This window comes from Festucalex cinctus, chromosome 2 (assembly GCF_051991245.1).
Source record: "Festucalex cinctus isolate MCC-2025b chromosome 2, RoL_Fcin_1.0, whole genome shotgun sequence".
Taxonomy (NCBI): domain Eukaryota; kingdom Metazoa; phylum Chordata; class Actinopteri; order Syngnathiformes; family Syngnathidae; genus Festucalex; species Festucalex cinctus.
In genome coordinates, this window is record NC_135412.1 from 15,145,476 (window position 1) to 15,166,846 (window position 21,371).

Below are 21,371 nucleotides of genomic sequence, written 5' to 3' on the forward strand. Positions count from 1 at the left end.
GCACATTCAAGTACTTCAAAGCGAACTTACACAGAACGAATCTTCTCCTTGTCAGTTTCAAACAGGTGTGGCTTAAAGTAGGAGCCAGTTACTTTGGGACCTGCACCCCATTCACCATTAAAGGAGCCCTCCAGGTAATCGCCGTTTGCTATCGTCAACAATCCCTAAGGTCACATATTTGATGTCAAGTCAAATGGAAAGAAATGGGAGATTTCACAAGTAACAACTAGTGAATTATCTATTGCAGTGTGCATAATGTCAAAAATGTCTTGGACAGAATCATGCAAATGCGTTCAAAACATTCAAACCAGCAGTGGAGGTGCATCCCTACCAGATGAAGACAAGCATCAATCAAGCCCAAAGTCAGCTGAGACAGGCTGCAGCACTCCCAGAAGCTTAGTGAGGTGAAACCCGATAGAAAACGGATACAATATATGCTTATTAGTCACCTTCCCATTAAGGGTCCAGTCATCGGAGAATTCCCCCTCGTATGTGGTATCATCCTCGGACAGGAGGATTCCAGTGCCCTGAAAACAAAATCCATATCTCACACTGCATGCTGCATTTGTCTTATCACTGGTCAACTTTTTGTTGTTGTGAAACATTAGGGGTGTTAAAAAAAATCGATTCGGCGATATATCGCGATACTACATCGCGCGATTCTCGAATCGATTCAATAATCGGCAGAATCGATTTTTTTTATTTTTTATTTTTTTTTTATTTATTTTTTTTTAATTTTTTTTTAGGATTCACACCTTGAGCATGGAAGAATGTTATATGAACGGAACATTAAGCCTTAATATTTTATTTTAATGCTGTTTAAACATGAAACAGATTACAACCTCTATAAGACTGAAATTTCAGATAAATAAATACATTTTCATATAAATCTTACACTCTACAAGCTTACTGATTAGTATTTTCTAAATTTGAATGAAAAAAATCGCAACAATCGACTTATAAATTCGTATCGGGATTAATCGGTATCGAATCGAATCGTGACCTGTGAATCGTGATACGAATCGAATCGTCAGGTACTAGGCAATTCACACCCCTATGAAACATGTTACAATGTGACAAAAAAAAAAAGGAAAAAAAGAATATGTTTGAGTATTTCCATGTGCGTATGGGTGGCCATTATTTCAGAAGGGAGTGTGCAGGATGGATGGGGATCGTTAAACCAACTTTAATGTGCAAATAATCCTCTTTGAAACATGCCCTGAAATAACTAAATCACCAAACTGTCAACTTCTGGTTAGCTTAAAACACAATGGCAGTATAATGTAAATAGCCAGATAATTAAATGTCCAATTGCAACACTTGGAAGTCAAGTAAAACATTTCTTTGCAATCTCCTACTAGTCTCAATACGGTATTTTCGATTAATATTGTATTTGTGGAATGAGAAATAAACAGAATAATCTACCTGTCTTTATCCATCTCAAGGGGCAGCCATTTTGTCCTGCGTTGCCACCTGAAGCCAAATGAAATTGACGTCAAGCGCCCACGGGCTCAGCTTGTGAACGTCACAGCTCACCTGTTTTCTGAGTTTGATCACGCAAAGTTTGCAAGGCGAACTCATGGACACCGTGACATAAATTTTAGTCGACTGTAGCTGGCACTACAGGACAAAATGGCAGCCGCCTGAGATGGATAAAAACGGGAATTATTTTGCCTAATTCTTATCTCTTGTGTTTAGACTAGTGGGAGCACACAGAACATATTACTGCAAAGAATTTGTTTTCCTCAACTTACATTTAAAGACGCACACAAAAATAAAGACTCCATAATAAACCTAAACCTCAGACACATTCTATTAAAAACATCAAATCCTCTGATTTCAGCCTGCCAAATATGAATACTTCTGAATAGGCCCCAGCCACCCCCAGTGTCACATATCCCACCTGCCCATACAAAGCATTTATAAGTGTCGAGACATCTACAGCAGACATGAGATGCAGTAAATACATTTTCATAGGTAAACATGTATTCACATCTTTTCTCCTACCATCATCTTATTGTCTTTGAACGATCCCTCGTAGTAAAGGCCAAACTGCGTGACTACGACCCCGGTGCCTTGCCGCATGTTGTCCTGCCACATACCAATGTACTTCTCGCCTCTGACAGAGCGACCACACACAAAGCTCTCGCTGTGAATTCAAACAGGAAACTCCAGCACAATACCATGGACACGGCAACGTACTTGGTGATGTCATCAAAGACGCCATAGCCAGTCTTCTTGTCGTTTACCCACTGGCCAATGAACACACTGGGCGAGGAGGTGTTGAGCTTGCCGCTGCGAAGCATCCCATGGCCGTGCCGCAGGCCCTCCTGGTAGGATCCATCGTAGACCTCAGCGCTAGCATAACTGCATAGAAAATATTTATTTATTTTTTTACACTACCACTTAACAACTTGAGACAAAGATAATGTAATTAAAAAAAACAGCCAATATTTCTCTCTATTGTAAAGTTAAACAAACACTAAAGGGCAATTGCAAATGTCAAAATTTGTGTATATACTGTATATAATAACTAAAGCAGGACATGCCCACCTGTACGTGCCCACACCATGCATTTTGCCGTCCTTCCAGTAGCCTTGATAGTGATCGTTTTTGTTCAGGGTCTTATTTGGAGCCACAAATTCACCAAAACTAAACCAACAAATATACTTTGAGGACAGGATATTGCATCACATTCATGTGCATGTTGTCTCAAACTCACCCATCCTCCTGTCCATTCTTAAACGACCCTGTGTAAATCCTCCCATCAGGCCATTTTATCACGCCCCTGAAACGAGCCACAATGACAATCAACAATGTTGAAAACCAAACAACAAAAACTCAACAAGTCCCACCTCCCATGGGGCTTTCCAGCTAGCCAGCGGCCCTCATATGTCGCCTCTTTTAGCCGTCCGTCCTTGTAAAACGTGTAGGTGGCACTCCTGCAAATGGGGGGCTCAAATTTTTGTCCCTCACCTAAGCTGAGGACCTGAGCCACTGCTTGGTTAATGCAGCGGATCCACTTTGCCTGTCAAGTGAGCACCAGATATGAGGACTTCCAACAGCTCTTTATCTGCATCATCAATTAGTTACATCAACAGTATTTTGCTTCTTTATTTCATCTACCTTCTCCATAGCGGAGCTGGCTAACAGGGTGAACATCTCTTCTGGTGTGGTCAGTTTCAGTCCGTAACTCCTCAAAGGCGACAATGAAACAAGGCAACGTATAATTTCAGCATAGTAAAAATGTCTTTGGTCATAAATCTACATATCAAGAAGTCACTCACTGGCCAGTGGTGTCCTCTGGAATTGGCTCCACCCACAGTGTGGCCAAGGGGAAGACATGATGGGTAGAGAACTGGAGGTGTTGGAAGAGAGGAGATGAAGGTCAGTTAGATAAAAACTACTCGTCATGCCACGCAGACATGGTCCTTCAAATTCCTTCAGGTTCAGATGACTACTGCTATCAGTTTTTTTTTTTTTTACCCAACGTCACAAGGTAGGGGAGCGAGGAAATGACAATGGAAAGAGGAAAAGGGGATGTGCACAAGACAGACTCACTTTTACTAAAAACAGTCACGCATAATAAGTAGCTTTCAGGAAAATATTTTTCTAGATGAAAAGTTATGCCATTGATTGGACAAAGAAAAGTCATTCATTTTACAAATTGCTTATCCTCACTTGCGGATGTGCTGGAGCCTATCCCAGCTGTCTTCGGGCGAGAGGCGAGGGTACACTGAACAGTAAACAAAACGCTTCAAACTGGTGACGTCAACTACAGGTTCACTGACTTTTATTGTGTCAAATGACTAAATAAGTTGTGGCATCACACAAACACTGCTTTGTGTAGTAAGATATGAATTACGGTTTCTGTTCACATTTATCTGGTTGTCCTCCAAGACTTTCCAAGTCAAGAATTATTTGACAGTTCTTCGGAAAGAGTCCCACTGCATAATAATGCTGTTTATTATAACTGTGTTGCTTTTAAACATAGATCAGTTCCCAGATCAAATCAACATCTTTTTTTCCTTCCACACACAATCAAAGACACACACAATCATGACGCAGAGCTTAATACTTACGAGGTTTTTACAAGGCGCCATGCCCTGAGAGCATGAGGGCAAGCACACACAAATGCTTGAAAACACACCAGTTTACAAAGAGTGTACCCGTTTGCATGTGTATGTTTGTGCAGCGCTGACCTGTGCGTGGACAAGAGCGTCATTAAAAAGGATGAACCAGTTCACAGAGAACCTTCCAGCATTCTGCAGCGTCAGAGCTTTGTTGCTACTCTCGCAGATGAGGCGGCGGTGAGGCTTTCGTAGAGAGTCCTAACAAGAACAAATTGAACAAAAAATAAGAAGCGGAAGACTCAATTGTTTGTTCATGTGTATTACTCTAACTGAACTGTCCATAACAAATGCACTGTACTAGATTAAAAAACACGAACAAATTAAGCCACTCTAACATTATGTATGCACAGTTTGAACATTTCATCAGTCAGATAACAAGAGGGTGCCCAGTGAATGATTGACAGATGATTAGCCCAGAAACAAATATGCTAGGACACGAAATATGCTCGTTTACCGTCATCTTGCCGGGAAAGCCTTTCCAGAAGAGAAATGTGTACTCAGCTTCCTTTCTCTTCTTCGTCAGCAGAAGATCCAAAGCTTCAAACTTGGAGTAGCTCTCCTGGAGTCGCTCGTATTCCTTGGAGCACTGACAAAGCGAGCATGACACAAGTTTTTTTCTTTAAAAAACAAAGTGTGTTTACAGGCCCCCAGTTTCCTAAGCACAACCACACACTAAACAACATGGAATATGGCAAGAAAAATAAAATAAAATTTCACTTTAAAAAGAAAATTGTTGAACCAATTTAAGAATACAATCTGAATTGTTGACCAAATTAATAAAAATTGCTTCAATTGGTAGCACATGATTGAATTAGGTGAACCCAAAGTGAATATATTAAGTTTAATGCTCATTAACCTGACCTTGACCTCAGGCAACATACTTTTTTTTTTTTTTTTTTGCTGTACTAGAATAAAGTGCAATTGCACATCCACTACAGTCGGTGGCAGTGGCGTGATCATTGTCAGAGTGTGCGCAGGGAGAATAAACAATGCTAGCAGATTTATATTTTTACATTTATACATTTTTTATACATGTTCTTTTATGTTAAGAGTCCAATGTTATTCAGTGGTGTATGTAGAACAATTTAATAGACAAATTATATATTATGTAGTCGCAGCGGACAGTTGGGTTGGTGCATAACAGAAATATAAAGTTTAAAGGGATACTTGACTTATTGACCTATTTTCAACAGCAAAAAGTAATATTTTGTCCAGAATGAATTCGGTAACTTCATTATTTTTCTTGTACAATTAATTCCTTTAAATACAATTTTTTTCCGATTGCTATCGACTGAAGATGACATCACCTGTGCTGAGGAAGTAGGTAATGACCAATCATGGCTCAGTTTGCTGACCAAACCCAGAAAAAAGGCGAGCCATGATTGGTCATTTCCTACTTCCTCAGCACAGGTGATGTCATCTTCGGTTGACAGCAAATGGAAAAACATAGTTTTTAAAGTTATTAACACATTCAATCCCAGAAACGTATAAAACCGTTTTTTAATACATTGTCCTGGACTCCCAAAAACATATTTATACGTAATTTAATTAATTAATTAATTAATTACTTTATTTAATTATTTATTTTAATGATAGCGCATACAGAAGGCTTTGATGCAGCTTCTGACTTGAAGAGGTCGCTTAAAGCAATGGTAGTTATTACAAATACCGGCCAGCAGGTGGCAGCAGAGTATAAGAGATCAGCCAGGGCCATGTTGCTTCAAGCTCTTTTTGCCAGTGTTTTCAACAGGTTTGTGAATAATAATGAAACTTAGCTAATAGCTATATATTCTAATGATAATTGTGCAAAACAGAAATAGATGTACATATACTTTTTCCTGATGAAAGAAGAGACTCTAATATTTCTTTTGGTCGGTTCCATGTTTTTATAGCAATAGAACACATTATTTTGTGGGCCTTGCAAAATCAGTCAAAATCCAGTAAAACAGCCGGGAGTGAAGGGGGTTTCTTCAGTGAAAATGGCTGGGAGTGAATGAGTTAATTGGACAAGAAAAATAATGAAATTATCAAATTCACTCTGGATAAAATATTCACTTTTTATTGCTGAAATCTCTCTCAATGAGTCAAGTATCCCTTTCATATTCTAGAAGCCAGAAACATTTGTTTTGTGTGCAAGCTCATGTGCAATTTTGATTGGCTGTTACTGGTACATCTGTGACATTGCAACACCATTAACTGGCGTTATTCAAATTTTGAATCACAGAAAAACTCGCGACTGACGGTTGTCCACTCAGAGCTAATTGCCGAACCCCCGCATATTGCACAACAGTTCAGCCAGTTTTAGCCACGTGGTTCAGTGTGGGGCGCTCCGAACGGTTAGTTGACCTACTACTTCAAAGCATGTGGCCAGTTTGAGCAGCAGTCGTCCATACTCCTGCAGATGAAGTGTCGGGAGGCAGAAGAGCGCCACCAGGAGGTCGAGCATGGCGAAGTTCCCCTCATTGCATTCCGCTAACCTCTGGAGCAGCTCGGGACTCTTTCCAAAGAAATCACTTCAGGGAAACAGATAATTCACTAAATCAGTTATCAATGCCAGTTTTTATTTCCTGTCAAATGCTGTATTAGAGACTTCTAGAAAATTACATAATGTGGAATTCCACTTGTATGGAATGACGATATGTAGTTTGTTTCATGTTCAAAATAAAAGCATGACATTTTGCTTGGACTTTAACTCACATTCTAACGACTCTCTGAAATGTTTTATAATTTTCGTCTTTACTGAAATGCTGCATAAAACAGGCTTACCGCCAGGCCTTTCTGGTAATTTGAAACATGAGTATCTGAGTAATTAAAATTACTAGGCAAATGAAAACAGGCTTCAAGTTGAAAAAGAAAATGATTAATAGACTTTCCAACAACATATTCAAATGGATATTATGCACTTTATAAGTGCTTTCCCAAAGATTCAAAATTCTTCATACACCTTTTCCTTTTTGCCTTGGAACATTTTGTGCCATGTCCTAATCTGCGTTCCAGTTTTTAAAGGACTTTTCTTGGGAATGAACACTGAACACTTGTTTGACTGTTATTCAGCAAATTAAGTAACACAAAAAAGCCTTTTCATTGCTAGTGAATGACATGATGCGAAACGAAAAGAGTAAAACAAATAAAAAGTAAACTGTGTGTTTAGACGGATTTTAACATAATTTTTGGAGATATTTTTTTCTCATTTGTTTTATTTAATAATGCTTATTTTTCCATTATAGTGTATGCACTTCCCACTGTCTTTTGTTGCTGTAAACCAGTGAATTTCCCTGCTGCTTATCTAATTCAAATTAGCGGTAGATGGTTTTAACATTCATTTAAGTGAGAACTGAAAATGTTATTAGACAACAAAATTATGTACATAATATTTTGGGGACAAAAAGGTTTTCTTATGACAATGTACTCACAGCGAGGGTTTAGTTAGGGTCAGGAAGCCTCCCATCACATGGAAGTGTTCCAAAGTGCTGCTGTATCTGAAAAGATGTGAGAAAAAAAAAAAAAAATCACCATTACCGGTATTTTTTTTATGATTATGATTATTGTACAACAATCAAACACATACTCATTGTAGGAGTCCAGAAAGATTTTGGTGTGGTCGAGGATAAACAGACTTCTAATACTGCGGCTGCGCCGAAGGTTGGCGGTGAGACTGACCGCATGCTGCCCGGTCAGGTGACACAAGTGCCCAAATTGACTGACAAGTGTCCGCAGGAGCTTGAAGATCACCGGGCCAAAGTTGGCACTCAGAGATTCTAAAAAATACAGTCCATGCAAATCATTAACAATGAGATGAGGGGAAAAACGATTTTCTTGCATGGGTCACTCTTACCAAGACCCAACAGGGGACTTAAAACTTGTGTCTTGATGCTACAAAGTTTGCAGTAGAATTTTCTCTCAGCTGACGCCAGCTCATGGAGGCCGGCAATGAAGCCCATCACATTCTTGTCTGAGAGTGCCACACACTGCTGGCCGCCAGCAGACACGCTGCTCACAAATCCTAACTGGGAAACACGAGGGACTAAACAACTTCAATTCGATAGCAACCAATTTTTTTTTTTTTAACAGATTGTTTTTGCTTTCTAACCTAACATCACATAATTACAAGCATAAAGAGTAAGGGATGTAACGATATCCAAACATCACGATACGATATTACCATGATATGAAGGTCATGATACAATAATTATCACGATATTGTGGCCCCCCCACAATATCGGGGCGCTCATACCAAAAAAAGCACATAGGCAGGACTCGTACATAACCACCGACTACTACGTCAACCGCCCCCTTCAAAGTGAGCGCATGTGATTGTTAGGGATGTAACAATAGCCAAACTTCACGATACGATATTATCACGATATGAAGCTCACGATACGGTAAGTATCACGATATTATGGGGAGTTTGGCGAAATTTAAAAAAGGTCACAATATTGTAGAAAAAATAGCTCTTACTAAAAAAAAAAAAAAAAGCACAATATTGTGCTTTTGTACATAACAGCAATGCATATAAACCACCTACAATGTCTAATAACAATATTGAGGCGCTTACTTGTTAAGGCACGCACACATTGAGTTCCTCCAAATATTGACTCGCTTCACAAGCATATTACGTTCTTCTTCATCTTACAATTAGTGTAGATTTTAAACATAGAAGGGCCAAAACATCCCTAATGAAAATTAAATTGCACTAATAAACTAGCCACTAGAGGGTGCTAGAACTGCACAAATGGAAATCAACATGACTTATTTTACCAGATGTGTTCCCTTTAAATATTGTGAACATAACAACGACGATATTGTGGCAGTTTTAATATCACGATGTCACGATATTGCCCTTATCGTTACATCCCTAATAAAGAATAAGACTCAAACAATATCAGCTTCCACTGGATCAATCATTTAAAACCCATTGAGGAAGAGGAACCCAGTTAATATAAGAACATAACAACATGGACTGAGACCAGGAGGTCTGATGTAGGTTAGAAGAAAACAAAAAAAAAAGTTTTAAGAAGCGCTTTAAAAGAAGAAATATTTTGTTCTTACATTCATGCAGAAAGGAAGCAGCACGGGCTGCTGCGTGTAGCCGTCAGATGACTGCTCCTCCTCCGCCTCTCCCTCTTCCTGTTTACTCGAATCCCGGGTGCCCTCTTTGACCTGCTCTCCACTGTAATAAATGATGGGCTGGATGCAGTCTCCATCAGCAAGCAATAGAGTGTGACGCTCCCCGGCGCTCACATCCCACACCCGGATTCCCTCTGACAACTGTGGCAGGAGACAGAAGTGTGTAGTGACACCTAGATGGCAAATTATATATGGATTATAAATACATTTTAAAAAGTTACTACCACACCTTGGCGAGGCGAGGAACTGTGCTGGGGGACTCCATGTGACCCAGCTGACCCTGACTATTACTTCCCCATGATAACAACTTTAAAAGACAGAGAGACACAAATCAAGCTGTGACATTTCACCTTAATGTCAGGCATTTTTCCGGGTGGGAAAAGCTCATGGGACCATGAGTAAGCTAACCTTTTAACCAGTGCAAATTGAGTGAGAAAACATCCACGGAGTACAGTCTCCTAACAATGTACTCAAGAACGTTTTTCCTAAGAACATGACATGAGATAACCACATCTGGTTCATTTGAACTTTCAATTGGAACAATATTTGGGCTGTGACTGGTGACATTTCACAAGATCACAAGGGCGTAAGAAATGACAAGAAATCACTGCCGATTACAACAGATCACCCACAGAGCTAAATTGCAGCCTGCAGGCAACTACAGACCAGTCTGTGTGCAGTGTAGCACACTTAAGGCCTCAGTATGCTTCTGCGAGAGGCTCGCGTCGAGGCGTCACGTTGGAGCTCCGCTCGTGCGTTTGCCTTCCGACTTGTGCGTAATACACATCGGTGTCTGCTGGAGTTTCACACCAAGTCCCGCTGTCACTATGGCTGGGCCGCCACAGAGTGGCGATTCCTCTGCATTTTATGACGGATTCAGGAAGTTCAATTTAATTCAGAAACACGAAACAAAGCCGGGGGGAGAGTAAGTTCATCACCGTGGCAATTAATTATTGCCAATTTGCACCGGTGTCGGCCGTAAACTCGCCAAAACACAACAGCCGTGCGCTTAGCGAACACAGTTTTGTTTTTTGTTTTTTGTTATTGTTGTTTTCCGCCTCTCGTCCCAGGCACATATCCACATGCACAGCCGTGGTCTCCGAGCAGGGAAGTCGATTTGCGCCGCCAGTTGCCTTCACGGAAACTATCTGGGCGGGGAGAGAGAGAGAGAGAAAAAAAAAAGAAAAAACGCCATCGAACGGACCAATCAGAAGCGAGCGACGCCCCGCCATCGACGTGCGTCCAAGGATTGGCGACGTGTGCACGTCGGCCGGCCACGAGCGCCGCAGCACTTAAAATTCATGGCTCGCGTCGATCATGTGATCGACGGCGCTCATCGACGCGAGAGCAAACATGGAGGCATAAATTAGGCTTTAACGTTACAGACCAAATCAGTAACAGAATCACAATATATTGTATATGCAAATTTTAAATGTCCTGTTTTTTGTCTAATAAAGGGATGGACTTTTTTTTTTCCAATCTCATTTATTAGTGAATCAAAAAGACAGATTAATCAATTGTTAAAATAGCTAATAAAGGAGCTCTAAAATTGAAAAAATGTGCATCTAATCCATGTGATCTGTATCACAATCGATATCAGACAATATAACTCATGGTGCTGCGAGAAAAAGCATTAACCACCACCAATTAAGACAGTGTGGTTTCCAGTCGACAAATGGCAACTACTTGCCATCTTGTATGTATAACTAATACAAGATGTATTAGTTAAATTAGTAAATATGCAGTGCATATTTATACTGAATTAATTTAGTATTTTTTCAAGGAAATTGAAAACTACAGAGCCCCTAAAAAAAAAAATTAAATATGTTTCTTTCCGGACGAGAAACCTTTCTTGTCCGGAGGAGAAACTCTCTTGTCCGGACAAGAAAGTTTCTCCTCCGGACAAGAAACATATTTAAAAAAAAACATTTCTCTCATGTCACTTTAGGGGCTCTGCAGAAAACAGCCTAAAACTTCTAAGGTATTCAGTGGCGCAAACCCAGACAATGTTTTTGTGATGGTTTTAATTCTAATCGAGGCTTTCTCCCTGGGACCTTTTTGTTTTGTTTTTTAAATAAACATTCTGAAATGTCCTATGCACCGTCCTGTGACTACAGCTGTTGACTGACCTGCGACTGGGCCGTCAGAGCGAGAGAATGATGAGAACCGGCTGCCACTCGCACCACCTCCTTACTATTGAGACCTTTGATGCAGAGTGGCTCTAATCTGCAAACATCACACTTTTGGTATTACGCAACAGTTTGCTCACATGAAGAAGCTTGACGGCAGCAGTCCCTACCTGTCTAGGTTGTCCCCATGGCCTAGCTGACCATGTTCTCCGTGGCCCCAGCTCCACACCTCTGTTTGTAGAGAGGGCAGCACCTCTTGATCCGCTGGGGCTGCCATTCCCGATGATGTCAGGGCCGTGGCACCCATTTTGGAACGCTCAGCCTTGCGTAGCAACCGTGGCGACACTGCAAGCGTGCAGAAGGGAAAAAAAAGAAAAAGAAACCTAGTGTAATGACGTGTACTCCATTGAACACAGGTTTTAAAGTACAGTATATGTACTCTTTCAAGGTGATTTTATGATTTGTTCATGAATCTGTACCTCCTTTGAGCACAAACCTATAGTATATCAAAGCTGAACATTTCAACAAGTTGGAAAAAACAATAAAAACAACAACAACAAAAAAACATTTGACTGGAGTTGATATGTTTTCTCCTCTTATATGAGTAGTAGTACTACACATTAAACCGTGGTTGCTGCCACACACAGCAATCTCTTCTTCCCATACCTCCATCAAGTTGATCTTGTGAGTCATTGCCCCATGGCGAAAACTAAAATTGAATCGCCCACATAAAATGTTTTATGATTATTTACTTGTATAATTCTTCCAAGTTGCAACAGCCTAACAAACCAAAGCTATGTTTCCATCAAGTGGTACCGTTCAGTTCAGTTTGTAACAGTATAGTCCAAATAAGATAAACCCCCTATCAGGGTTGTGTAGTCGATTCAGAATGGTGAAACAGCAAGTAAGGCTGCTGTTAAAGAAAGAACATTATACGCTTAGTGCAGTTGAATGTGCTGAACGAACCTGGGGGGGACAGTGACCATGTTCCACTGTGTTTTGATTTTCTTCCCATTCATTTAATTAATATTAACACGCAAGCCACAAGTCCGCCTTTCGCTTACACAGCAACTACAGACATTTCTGATTATTTACATATCAGTGTTGATTCACAAACGTGTCCCCTGACACATGCCTTTGGGACTTAGTAGGTTGGTGTGGGGTTATTCTCCAATTGCTAGACACAGTAATTTTGATGATGATACCTTCCTCAGGTTCATATATTTTGAGACTCTTTATAATGGAACTGGAATTAAATATGCACCATACTGAACACAAATGAACAGTAGGTGAAACAAAGAAAAGTCTTTACCACATACTGTGACTTAAAGGATGAAAATCTACATCTAGTGCAGGGAAAGGGAACCCTGGTCCCCGAGAGCCACTATTGAGCCTGCCTGTTTTCCATGTCTCGCTCTTCCAACACAGCTGACTCAAATGATCAGCTCATTAGCAAGCTCTGTTACACCTGGTAACGACCTTGTTCATGAATCAGGTGTGTTGGTGGAGCTTTCCATAGCCAAAATGCGTATTTTCCTTTTACGCTTATACGCTTCAAAGTCCAGCTCCTCCACGTGTAAAAGATTTTTTGCGAATTTCGGGCCTTCTATCCAAATATTTGGCGTTTCCATTCAGTTTCTTTTTCACAATTCTTGAAAATTCGAATAAAAATAGGTGGATGAAAACCCACCAATGGAAAACAGGCAGGACTTTAGGTGACATTAGATCACACTCTCATTTGTAGTCACAATAAATGGCGGATAATAAAGTAAGATATGTTTGGGGAGACGAAGAAACAAGATTGTTTTTATAATTAAAGAAAAAACATTAATGCAATTTTAGCTCACTTAATGTAACAACACACTTCACTTAGATGCGTGAGGGAAGCCAAAAAGACAAACTACTTCTGTTTAGTCTGCCAAAACCAACATTCCCACCCGGAACTCCCCATCGTCCCAACGTTCCGTGGGTGAATTATGTACCCCTCACTAGTACAACGTCATCTCGCGGAGCATATTCGCAAAAGAAGAACGGATGGAAACGGGCTTAAGTCGCATGTCCGTTTTGCGCATTTTCACAAAATGTGCTTAAAATTTTCTAAACATTTGGATGGAAACCCGACTTGTGCCTCTCGAGGACCTGTGTTCCCTACCACTGATTTAGTGGTTGTTTAATGGATTCAAAATAACACCACAATGAAGTGTGACAAAAACATGCACTTGACGCCAACATGCATGGGCACGAGGCGTACTTACACAGCAGCCCATAGGAGGATAAGAGGTGAACAGCGTATCTACCCTGTGAGAGGAGTCCCGGGAGCGACAGGCGACGATGCAGGCGTTCCGCCTCCTCTTCATGGATATCGCCAGTACTGGAACTCTTCTTGGCCTGCACAGAGTCTTCCTGTCGGACATGCTGGGTGGTGTTCTCGCCCGCTCCGGGACTGGACCCCGCTTGCCTGACTGGCCCTCCTGATCTCAACGCTCCAGTAGGAAGATACAAGTTCATCATTTTTTTGAGGGACAATGCCTCATAAGTGGAGGCAACCCTTTCACCGACTGCTGAAGCGCATGAGGCAACCAGGTTGTTGAGGGGATTGTTGGAGGAGGCGCTGATGAGTCCAGCTGCTGAGGGCTAAAACAAAAGACAGTAGGGGATATAAACATAGCAGGAATGTAAGTCAGACAACCTGAATGATACCATTTTAATCCTTTCATTTTGTATTCATCCTGTTCACCCTATATAGATGGATGGATTGATGGATGGATTTTAAAGGGATACTTGAGTGATTGAACCATTTTCAACAGTAACATTTTGTCTATATTTAATGTGATAACTTCATTTTTTTCCATGAACAATTATTTTTTTAAAAGAATTTTGCCACTTGCAACTGAAGATAACATCGCCTGTGCTGAGACAATAGGTCAATCATGGCTCAGTTGGCTGACCAAACCCGGAAAACACACGAGTCGTGAATGGTCGTTACCTATTACCTCAGCACTGGTGATGTTATCTTCATCTTTTAAAGGTGTAATAACTGATTTGCTTCCAAAAATGTATAAATACATTATATTTAAAATATTACCAGGCCCCCAAAGACTTACTTTTACATTTCTTTATATGCTAGAGCATACAGAAGGCTTTGATGCAGCCTCTGAACTGCAGAGAATGCTTACAATGGTAGTTATTCAAAAAAAGGCACGCAGGTGGCAGCAGAGTATAAGAGATCAACCAGGGTCATGTTGAAAAACGTTCTTTTACCCACAGTTTTAGACAGATTTGTGAATAATGGTAAAGCTTAGCTATATTCTAATGCTATTTGCTGCAAAATGAAAGATAGAAATATACTTTTTTTCTGATGAAAGAAGAGACTCTGATCTTTCTTTTGGTAGGTTCCATGTTTTTATAGCAATAGAACACAATATTCTGTGGGCCTTGCAAATTCAGTCTAAAACAACTGGGGGGGGGGGCTTCAGTGAAAATGGCTGGGAGTGAATAAGCTACTTGTTCATGAACAAAATGAAAGTTATCACACTAATTATAGACATATCGTCTTACTGTTGAAAATGGTTCAATGACCCATCAATCGTGAAGTGTGTTGTCTTCTAATAGAAAAACTCACGAGTAGTGTGTGCAGTCCTCCAATGGTCACCTTTGGTGTTTTTTCAGCTTGAGTGCTATTTGAGAGCTTCTTCAGGTAATCTTTGACTTCCTGCTCATCTGGATAAGGAGAAGATTTGGAACTTGGGGTCCCACTAAACTTTGTCCCTGAGACGTCAAAGTCCGAAGCAGGCAGTTCCTCCCCAGCCAGAGATGATTCTTGTTTCTCTAAATTTTGTAATTGTGAGGTGTCACTGTTCTTGACAAGTGCCGGAGAAACCAATTGAGGAGGCGATGTAGAGGTTTTGGAAGAAAGGGCAGGCTCTGATGGAGACATTTTGAGCACAGGATTTGTAGAAGGTGTTTTGAGCCGCTCCTCCTCCTCCTTAGGCTGTTCTAAGCAAGGGAGGCAGTAGTGACTATCAGAGATGATGACATGATCCTCTTTGTCTGTCATGGTGTATAGCAGCTGTTTACACTGCCCGCATTTGTCCGCAGGAGGCCGTTGGATGTCCTGTGGGCCCATGCAGCGCACGAGCGCCAGGCTGTGTTTGGCCCCGCAGGCCACTTGAAGTACACACCTGCCTGCTAGGAGCTCAACCTTTTGTGGTTTCCACACAGGAAAAACGGTGGCACCGAGGCCCAGCTGGCAACCGCTGCCCCAAGCCCACACTTCCTGCTGAACCGAGAGTGCCAAGGTGTGCTGCCCCCCACAGGCGAGCTCGAGTACAGGTACAGTCGGCAAGGAACTACAGTCAGAGTCTGCCAGAGCGATTGGAGTCGGGTTGGGGACGGAGCTGAGGCCCGACAAACCACACTGTCCGGCAGTGTTGTCGCCCCACATGTGGACGCCGCCGTCCTCTGTCACCACTCCACTGTGGAAGCTTCCGGCAGCCACAGCGACAACACACTGTCCGCTGAGTGCGCTCTCCAAAGTGGGCTCCACAGACTCTGACACTTGACTCTGCTTCCATGGACAGTGCCCGAAAGTAAAAACGTGACCACCTGTTTGTGCACAAAAATAACATTATAAATAGCAACATGCTTTTTAAACACTGCAAACGCCACGGTGCTTACCTTCCACCAGAAAAATGCCATGATTTCTTCCCAGAGCGACCTGGAGAACAGAATGGGGAGGGAGCAGTTTCTCGGGGGCCACACTGTAAGAGTAGCCCTTCCACATATGGAGCAGGCCTCGCCCTCCTCCGCCATCATCATCTCCAGAACTGCGAGATCATGAGTTATGAGATACAGGACATGCTGCCTCAGCTCACATGATTGTCTAACGTTTTAGGAGATGGGTTGCAAAATTTGAACCATTTTCAAACTGGTGAAACTTTCCATAGGAATTAACAGTAATTTGTTGGAATTAACGGGAATAAACAAGGAATTTACAAAACTGAAGGTTGGCTCTTAACAGGGAAAATAAATGTAGACAAGGAAAATACATTCAACATAAACCTGATTTCATGCAAGTACAGTTTGAATGTGTGCATGTATTGTGCATTCTTCCATCACATTGTGCATTCCTCCATCAAATACTGCAGTCGCCCGTGGGTGGTCACATGGTGATCATAAGCCCGCAAAACACTACAATAATCCTCCTTACCCCTTCCTCTGGGTTTCCATCCGTGGGCTTTATTCCTCCATGAGCGTGTCATAAAAAACTCCCGCCAACTTGTCCAACGCGTTGACGTTCTGTCGGCGAGGAGCAAATATAACATGTCAATTGTGATCCCAAAGTAAACACGCACTCTGACTTTGAGCAGGTGTCAGCCTGTCATGACGATCACGTTAGCAACCTCTCATATAAAATAGCACTGGCGAACTCATTCAATTAAAAACGCAAGCACATATTTACAGTGGTCCTGCGAGCACCTTGTTAAATCGTAAAAGTGATTCTTACCAGCTGGTTCTTTTCTTCATGGTTTATGTTGAACCGGCAATCATTTTTTGTAGCAGGGAAAAGCTAACGTGAATGCTAGGCTAGCAGAGGAGCAGGCAGCCTCATCTGTTGACAAGGCGAATGGAAAAGATCGTCTGTGACAGTAAAAACTCGTCTCTGAAAGAACGGTCCGGTTTGTATCCATTTACATTTGAAACCCTAATATTGCTACAGAATATCATATAAACGTGTCAATATTTTTGCAGTACGCTTTTTATTTAATAGGCTTACGTTGAGTTAAAACATTGAATCCAAAATAAATGCAGAGTGAGATGCCTGCTCTAGCTCAATATGGTATACTTGTCAAATACGGAAGCCGAAGAAACAACCCAAAAGAGTAGTTTAATATAAACATTAAAATTAATAGATAGATAGATAGATAGATAGATAGATAGATAGATAGATAGATAGATAGATAGATAGATAGTTCCATACACAATATATAAAGTCAACATATCAGTTAAGTGAAGAAATTACTATAGGGTAAACACCAGACAAATACGTGTACAATAGTTTTACAGTCTGACAAAATGTTTATAAGGCCTGCCCATATAATCCTACTCTCACAGTTTTTATAACATTTACATCCTTCAACAATGTTTATTATATTGAAAAAGTACCATTAAACATCATCTACAGGTCAGACGCGGGATTCACCAATTCTGACCCTCAGGTCAGGAGTCCTGCAGGTTTTAGAAGTTTCCACCCACTAGCATACTTGATTCATATAATCAGCTCATCAGCATGCCTGATAACAATCCTGAACTTTAGTATGTTTGAATTTGGTAGGCGGAAACATCTAAAACCTGCAGGACTCCAGATCCGGATCTCGAGGACCGGAATTGGTGAACCCTGGATCATATAGGTCGTGAATGAATGTTCTCGTTCTTGTCACTGGCATCCTGAAGACCAAATGTCGAATTGATTTCTTTGGTAAACCCTGCCTGCGGGAAAACACCAACCCAACACATCAATGCTGTTAATATTATGATTTTGTGTAGATCCCCTTATTTGTCTTGTGTGCGTCCAGTCTGGAAAGTTTAAATATAAACAGAAAAAAAAAACATAGATTTTATATAAAGAGTACAAAATATTAGTATAGACATAAAAATAACATTCAACCCTTACTCCAATAAAAACACTGCAGTAACAATATGACCCGAATTTAGGAACTTTTACAATCTTATACAGTTTTTATGTTGTTGAAAATGCATAAAATTAAATTAGGTTTATCACTAAAAGCCAGGAGGCATACACGCAAATCATTCAGTATCATCTGAGGCAACAGGTCGGTATAGGACATGTGGATGAATGTGCTCTTTTCACTGGCTTCCTGAAGACCAAAGAACAAATTGATTTCTTTGGTCATTCCTGCCCGCTGGAATACATAGCCCCAACACATCAATGCTGTCAATGTTTGGATTTTGTGTAGATACCCCAACTTGCTTTCTATTGGTGAGTCCAACCTGGAGGCAGCCACAAAAGGAACTAAAATGTAAATGCTCCTTTTCATATAGCCACTTATAAATATATATATTTTTTAAGACACCTTGGTTTTATGTTTAAATTACATCTCCCACGGTGAAACAGCCATGCTTACAAAGTCCTATTTTGGAAACATTTTTGTTTAACTTTTAGCAAGGCATTCACGGGAAAGGCAATCCTTAGTGACAGAGCAAATGCTGGTGGATCATAGTAAAGCCATCAAAAGCTTCATTAGAAACTGCGCGAGTTGAACAATTTCCATGTGTTGCCAGTCAATATCTGCAGATATAAACAGAAATTATCCTAATTACTCACTAAACACGTTACACTCTTATCTTTGAACAATCAAGCATTAGTTTCACAAATTTGTATCTCAGAAATGGCACCATTTATTTTGCTGTCTTATTGTATGAATGCAAATTAATCCTGAAACGTCAGCACACTGATGGATGCCAGAACTTAATAAGGCTCTCTGCAGTGGCCATCACAGTAAAGACAGCTTGAGTGACAAAGATGAATCATTTGTGAGCATGTGTGCTACTTTTCATTAACTACATACTTAAAAAATGGAATTGCCATCCCGAAAAACAATTTGCAAATCATGAAACTTCATTTGGGACACATTAAAAGTTGCTAAAGACATTGTAGTATTAAATAAGTTTGAAATGCTAATTTTGATTTTTTTTTTAAGCATATTTGATAACACCTGCCAATAATTAACCCACAAACTTAGCTGGAATTTCCCACACAAGGACTTTGTCATCTATGTATGAAGCAGTTATGTAACCCATTTCCCCCTTTAATGGAGCACATTTTGATCACACATCTTTCTGGTCTATGCCGTCACGGATTTGGGGCCCCCGTGAAAAATCTTTTAACGCTGCTCTTAGAATCGACATCATTTTTCTCTCCCTTGCAGCATCCCAGCTCCCATGTCCTTTCAATTCTGAATAGTAACTTGGGCTAGGAATCACCAGACATTTTCCCTAAGCTTATTACATGAAAACAGAATTTGTTTTTCTGAAAAGTCTGGCTGATGGAAAAGGCAGTCATTGGTGTCACAAGTAAAGTGATGGGGTGTGCATTTGGTACCTGTGATTTCAATGCGGACTTACCGTACACCCACATCTTGATCCCACCACGGTCACCTCACAATTACAGAAACCATCAATACGCTAAAAAAACACACAGCGTGTAACCGTGCCATGTACTGTATGTCATCAAGAGCAGTTCAAAATCAATATTTATCGAATAAAATGACTTGAACAAAGAAGACATTATCTAAAAAAAAAAATCATACTCACCATATTGATCAATAAATGGATTGATGTGTGCAGATTGCTGCTGGGGCAACAATACTGAATCTCAAGGCACATGTACATGACACGACATCACATAGAGGTTGAAATAGGATGGCGAAAATAACATCTACAAGAAGTACAGCCAAAGGAAATGCTCCAAATTGAAGTAAATAAACTGTTCTGAATAATACTTTAATATAAACTCGTGATTTATGGAATAATTGAATTGAATTTGTAAATGTAGGTCAGGGCAGAGAAGGCGTTGCTGGCCCTAACCTTGTGTCACTGATCATCTATCATGTTCAGAGTTAAAGCTTCTATGCAAAATGTATGACTGATGTTGTAGAATGACTGTCTAGCAACTGGAAAGTTCTGGTCCAGCTCTAAAATGTGTCCCTTTTGTCTCAGTAAAGATTCTGATTGTCCATCTGTTTTCTGGGGCTATGCTCGGTCACCGTTCTTTCTAACCCCCCCCCCCCCCCCAAAAAAAAAAAAACAACAACAACAAAAAAACAGTAGGCCTACTGTAAAAAAAAATAAAAAATTAAATTAAAAAAAAAAATCTCATGCTGAATTCATAATTCATTATGAATGGAGGTTTTATTTTCATGACCATTTTATAAAAGGCAGATTTTCCTTAGATGTGGTGGAGTGCCATGGTAAATTAACATCTTCACCGGAGAAAGTTTTTTTTGTTTGTTTGTTTGTTTTTAGAATTTATCAGGCAACATCTGTGTTATGTCTCTTCTTCCATCCATCCATCCATCCATTTTCTTGACCGCTTATTCCTCACAAGGGTCGCGGGGGGTGCTGGCGCCTATCTCAGCTAGCTTTTGGCAGTAGGCGGGGTACACTCTGGACCAGTTGCCAGCCAATCGGAGGGCACACAGAGACAAACAACCATCCACACTCACAAGCACACCTCGGGACAATTCGGAGCGCCCAATTAACCTGCCATGCATGTCTTTGGAATGTGGGAGGAGACCGGAGTACCCGGAGAAGACCCACGTGGGCACGGGGAGAACATGCAAACTCCACTCAGGAAGGCCGGAGCCTGGACTTGAACCGGAGTCCTCAGAAATGGGAGGCGGACGTGCTAACATGTCTCTTCTTATTTTGTTATTTTAACCTTAATTTAACCAGAAGTGTCCCAATGAGATTAAAAACCTATTTTCCAAGGGAGTCCTGGCCAAGAGGCGGCAGAAGTTAGTCAATGTAAAAAGAAAGTTACAGTTCCAACACAATATAAAAATATGACATAAAAATTATGCAAAAGAGGTACAAGTAAGGGAGTCTGTCAGGAATGCTCTCAATCTTGATTTAAAGTCATTCAAAGAAATAAGTTGTTAATTTCCAGTCCTTTTGCAACAGGTTGCATGTAGAAGGGGCAGAGAAGACAAAGGCCTGTTTATTTTTCCAAATTCAGCGCAAGCAAAAGGAACAGTTAGCAACAAAATGTCATTTGAACGCAAACACTATGAAGTAACACTTCTCTGTGTGATTAAGTTGCAAATGTATGAGGCCAGTAGTCCAATAATGACCTTATAGATGGCCTTATAGAGAAAGGTGAATACCTATACCGCCCATTGATTGGATGCGAGTCTACAGTGCCTTTTACATGTTTTATGCACAGCAAAACACCATAGAACAC

The 21,371-nt window shown here is 40.7% G+C and overlaps 1 protein-coding gene across 8 annotated transcripts in view; it reads right to left on the bottom strand.

Moving 5' to 3' along the window:
* Positions 1-17,219, bottom strand: part of als2b (alsin Rho guanine nucleotide exchange factor ALS2 b) — a 23,979-nt gene extending 6,760 nt beyond the window's left edge. For 2 of the 8 annotated variants that reach the window (XR_013282345.1, XM_077513124.1), the window contains exons 1-25: positions 16,896-17,219; positions 16,599-16,687; positions 16,067-16,215; positions 15,012-15,994; positions 13,645-14,023; positions 11,560-11,734; positions 11,390-11,486; positions 9,490-9,567; positions 9,183-9,401; positions 7,969-8,140; positions 7,702-7,891; positions 7,547-7,612; positions 6,484-6,646; positions 4,588-4,719; positions 4,203-4,331; positions 4,083-4,106; positions 3,288-3,358; positions 3,127-3,196; positions 2,856-3,028; positions 2,723-2,788; positions 2,554-2,652; positions 2,203-2,367; positions 2,008-2,119; positions 450-527; positions 31-164 (exon numbers count right to left, since the gene is read on the bottom strand). Coding sequence is in view for 7 of the 8 variants with exons in the window: in XM_077513124.1 (XP_077369250.1) it covers positions 31-164; positions 450-527; positions 2,008-2,119; positions 2,203-2,367; positions 2,554-2,652; positions 2,723-2,788; positions 2,856-3,028; positions 3,127-3,196; positions 3,288-3,358; positions 4,083-4,106; positions 4,203-4,331; positions 4,588-4,719; positions 6,484-6,646; positions 7,547-7,612; positions 7,702-7,891; positions 7,969-8,140; positions 9,183-9,401; positions 9,490-9,567; positions 11,390-11,486; positions 11,560-11,734; positions 13,645-14,023; positions 15,012-15,994; positions 16,067-16,215; positions 16,599-16,618 (3,944 nt within the window). In the remaining variant the exon portion in view is untranslated. The remainder of the gene's footprint in view (positions 1-30; positions 165-449; positions 528-2,007; positions 2,120-2,202; positions 2,368-2,553; positions 2,653-2,722; positions 2,789-2,855; positions 3,029-3,126; positions 3,197-3,287; positions 3,359-4,082; positions 4,107-4,202; positions 4,332-4,587; positions 4,720-6,483; positions 6,647-7,546; positions 7,613-7,701; positions 7,892-7,968; positions 8,141-9,182; positions 9,402-9,489; positions 9,568-11,389; positions 11,487-11,559; positions 11,735-13,644; positions 14,024-15,011; positions 15,995-16,066; positions 16,216-16,598; positions 16,688-16,895) is intronic. The other 6 variants (XM_077513130.1, XM_077513129.1, XM_077513125.1 and 3 more) reach the window with 6 other exon arrangements.
* Positions 17,220-21,371: the final 4,152 nt, after the last annotated feature.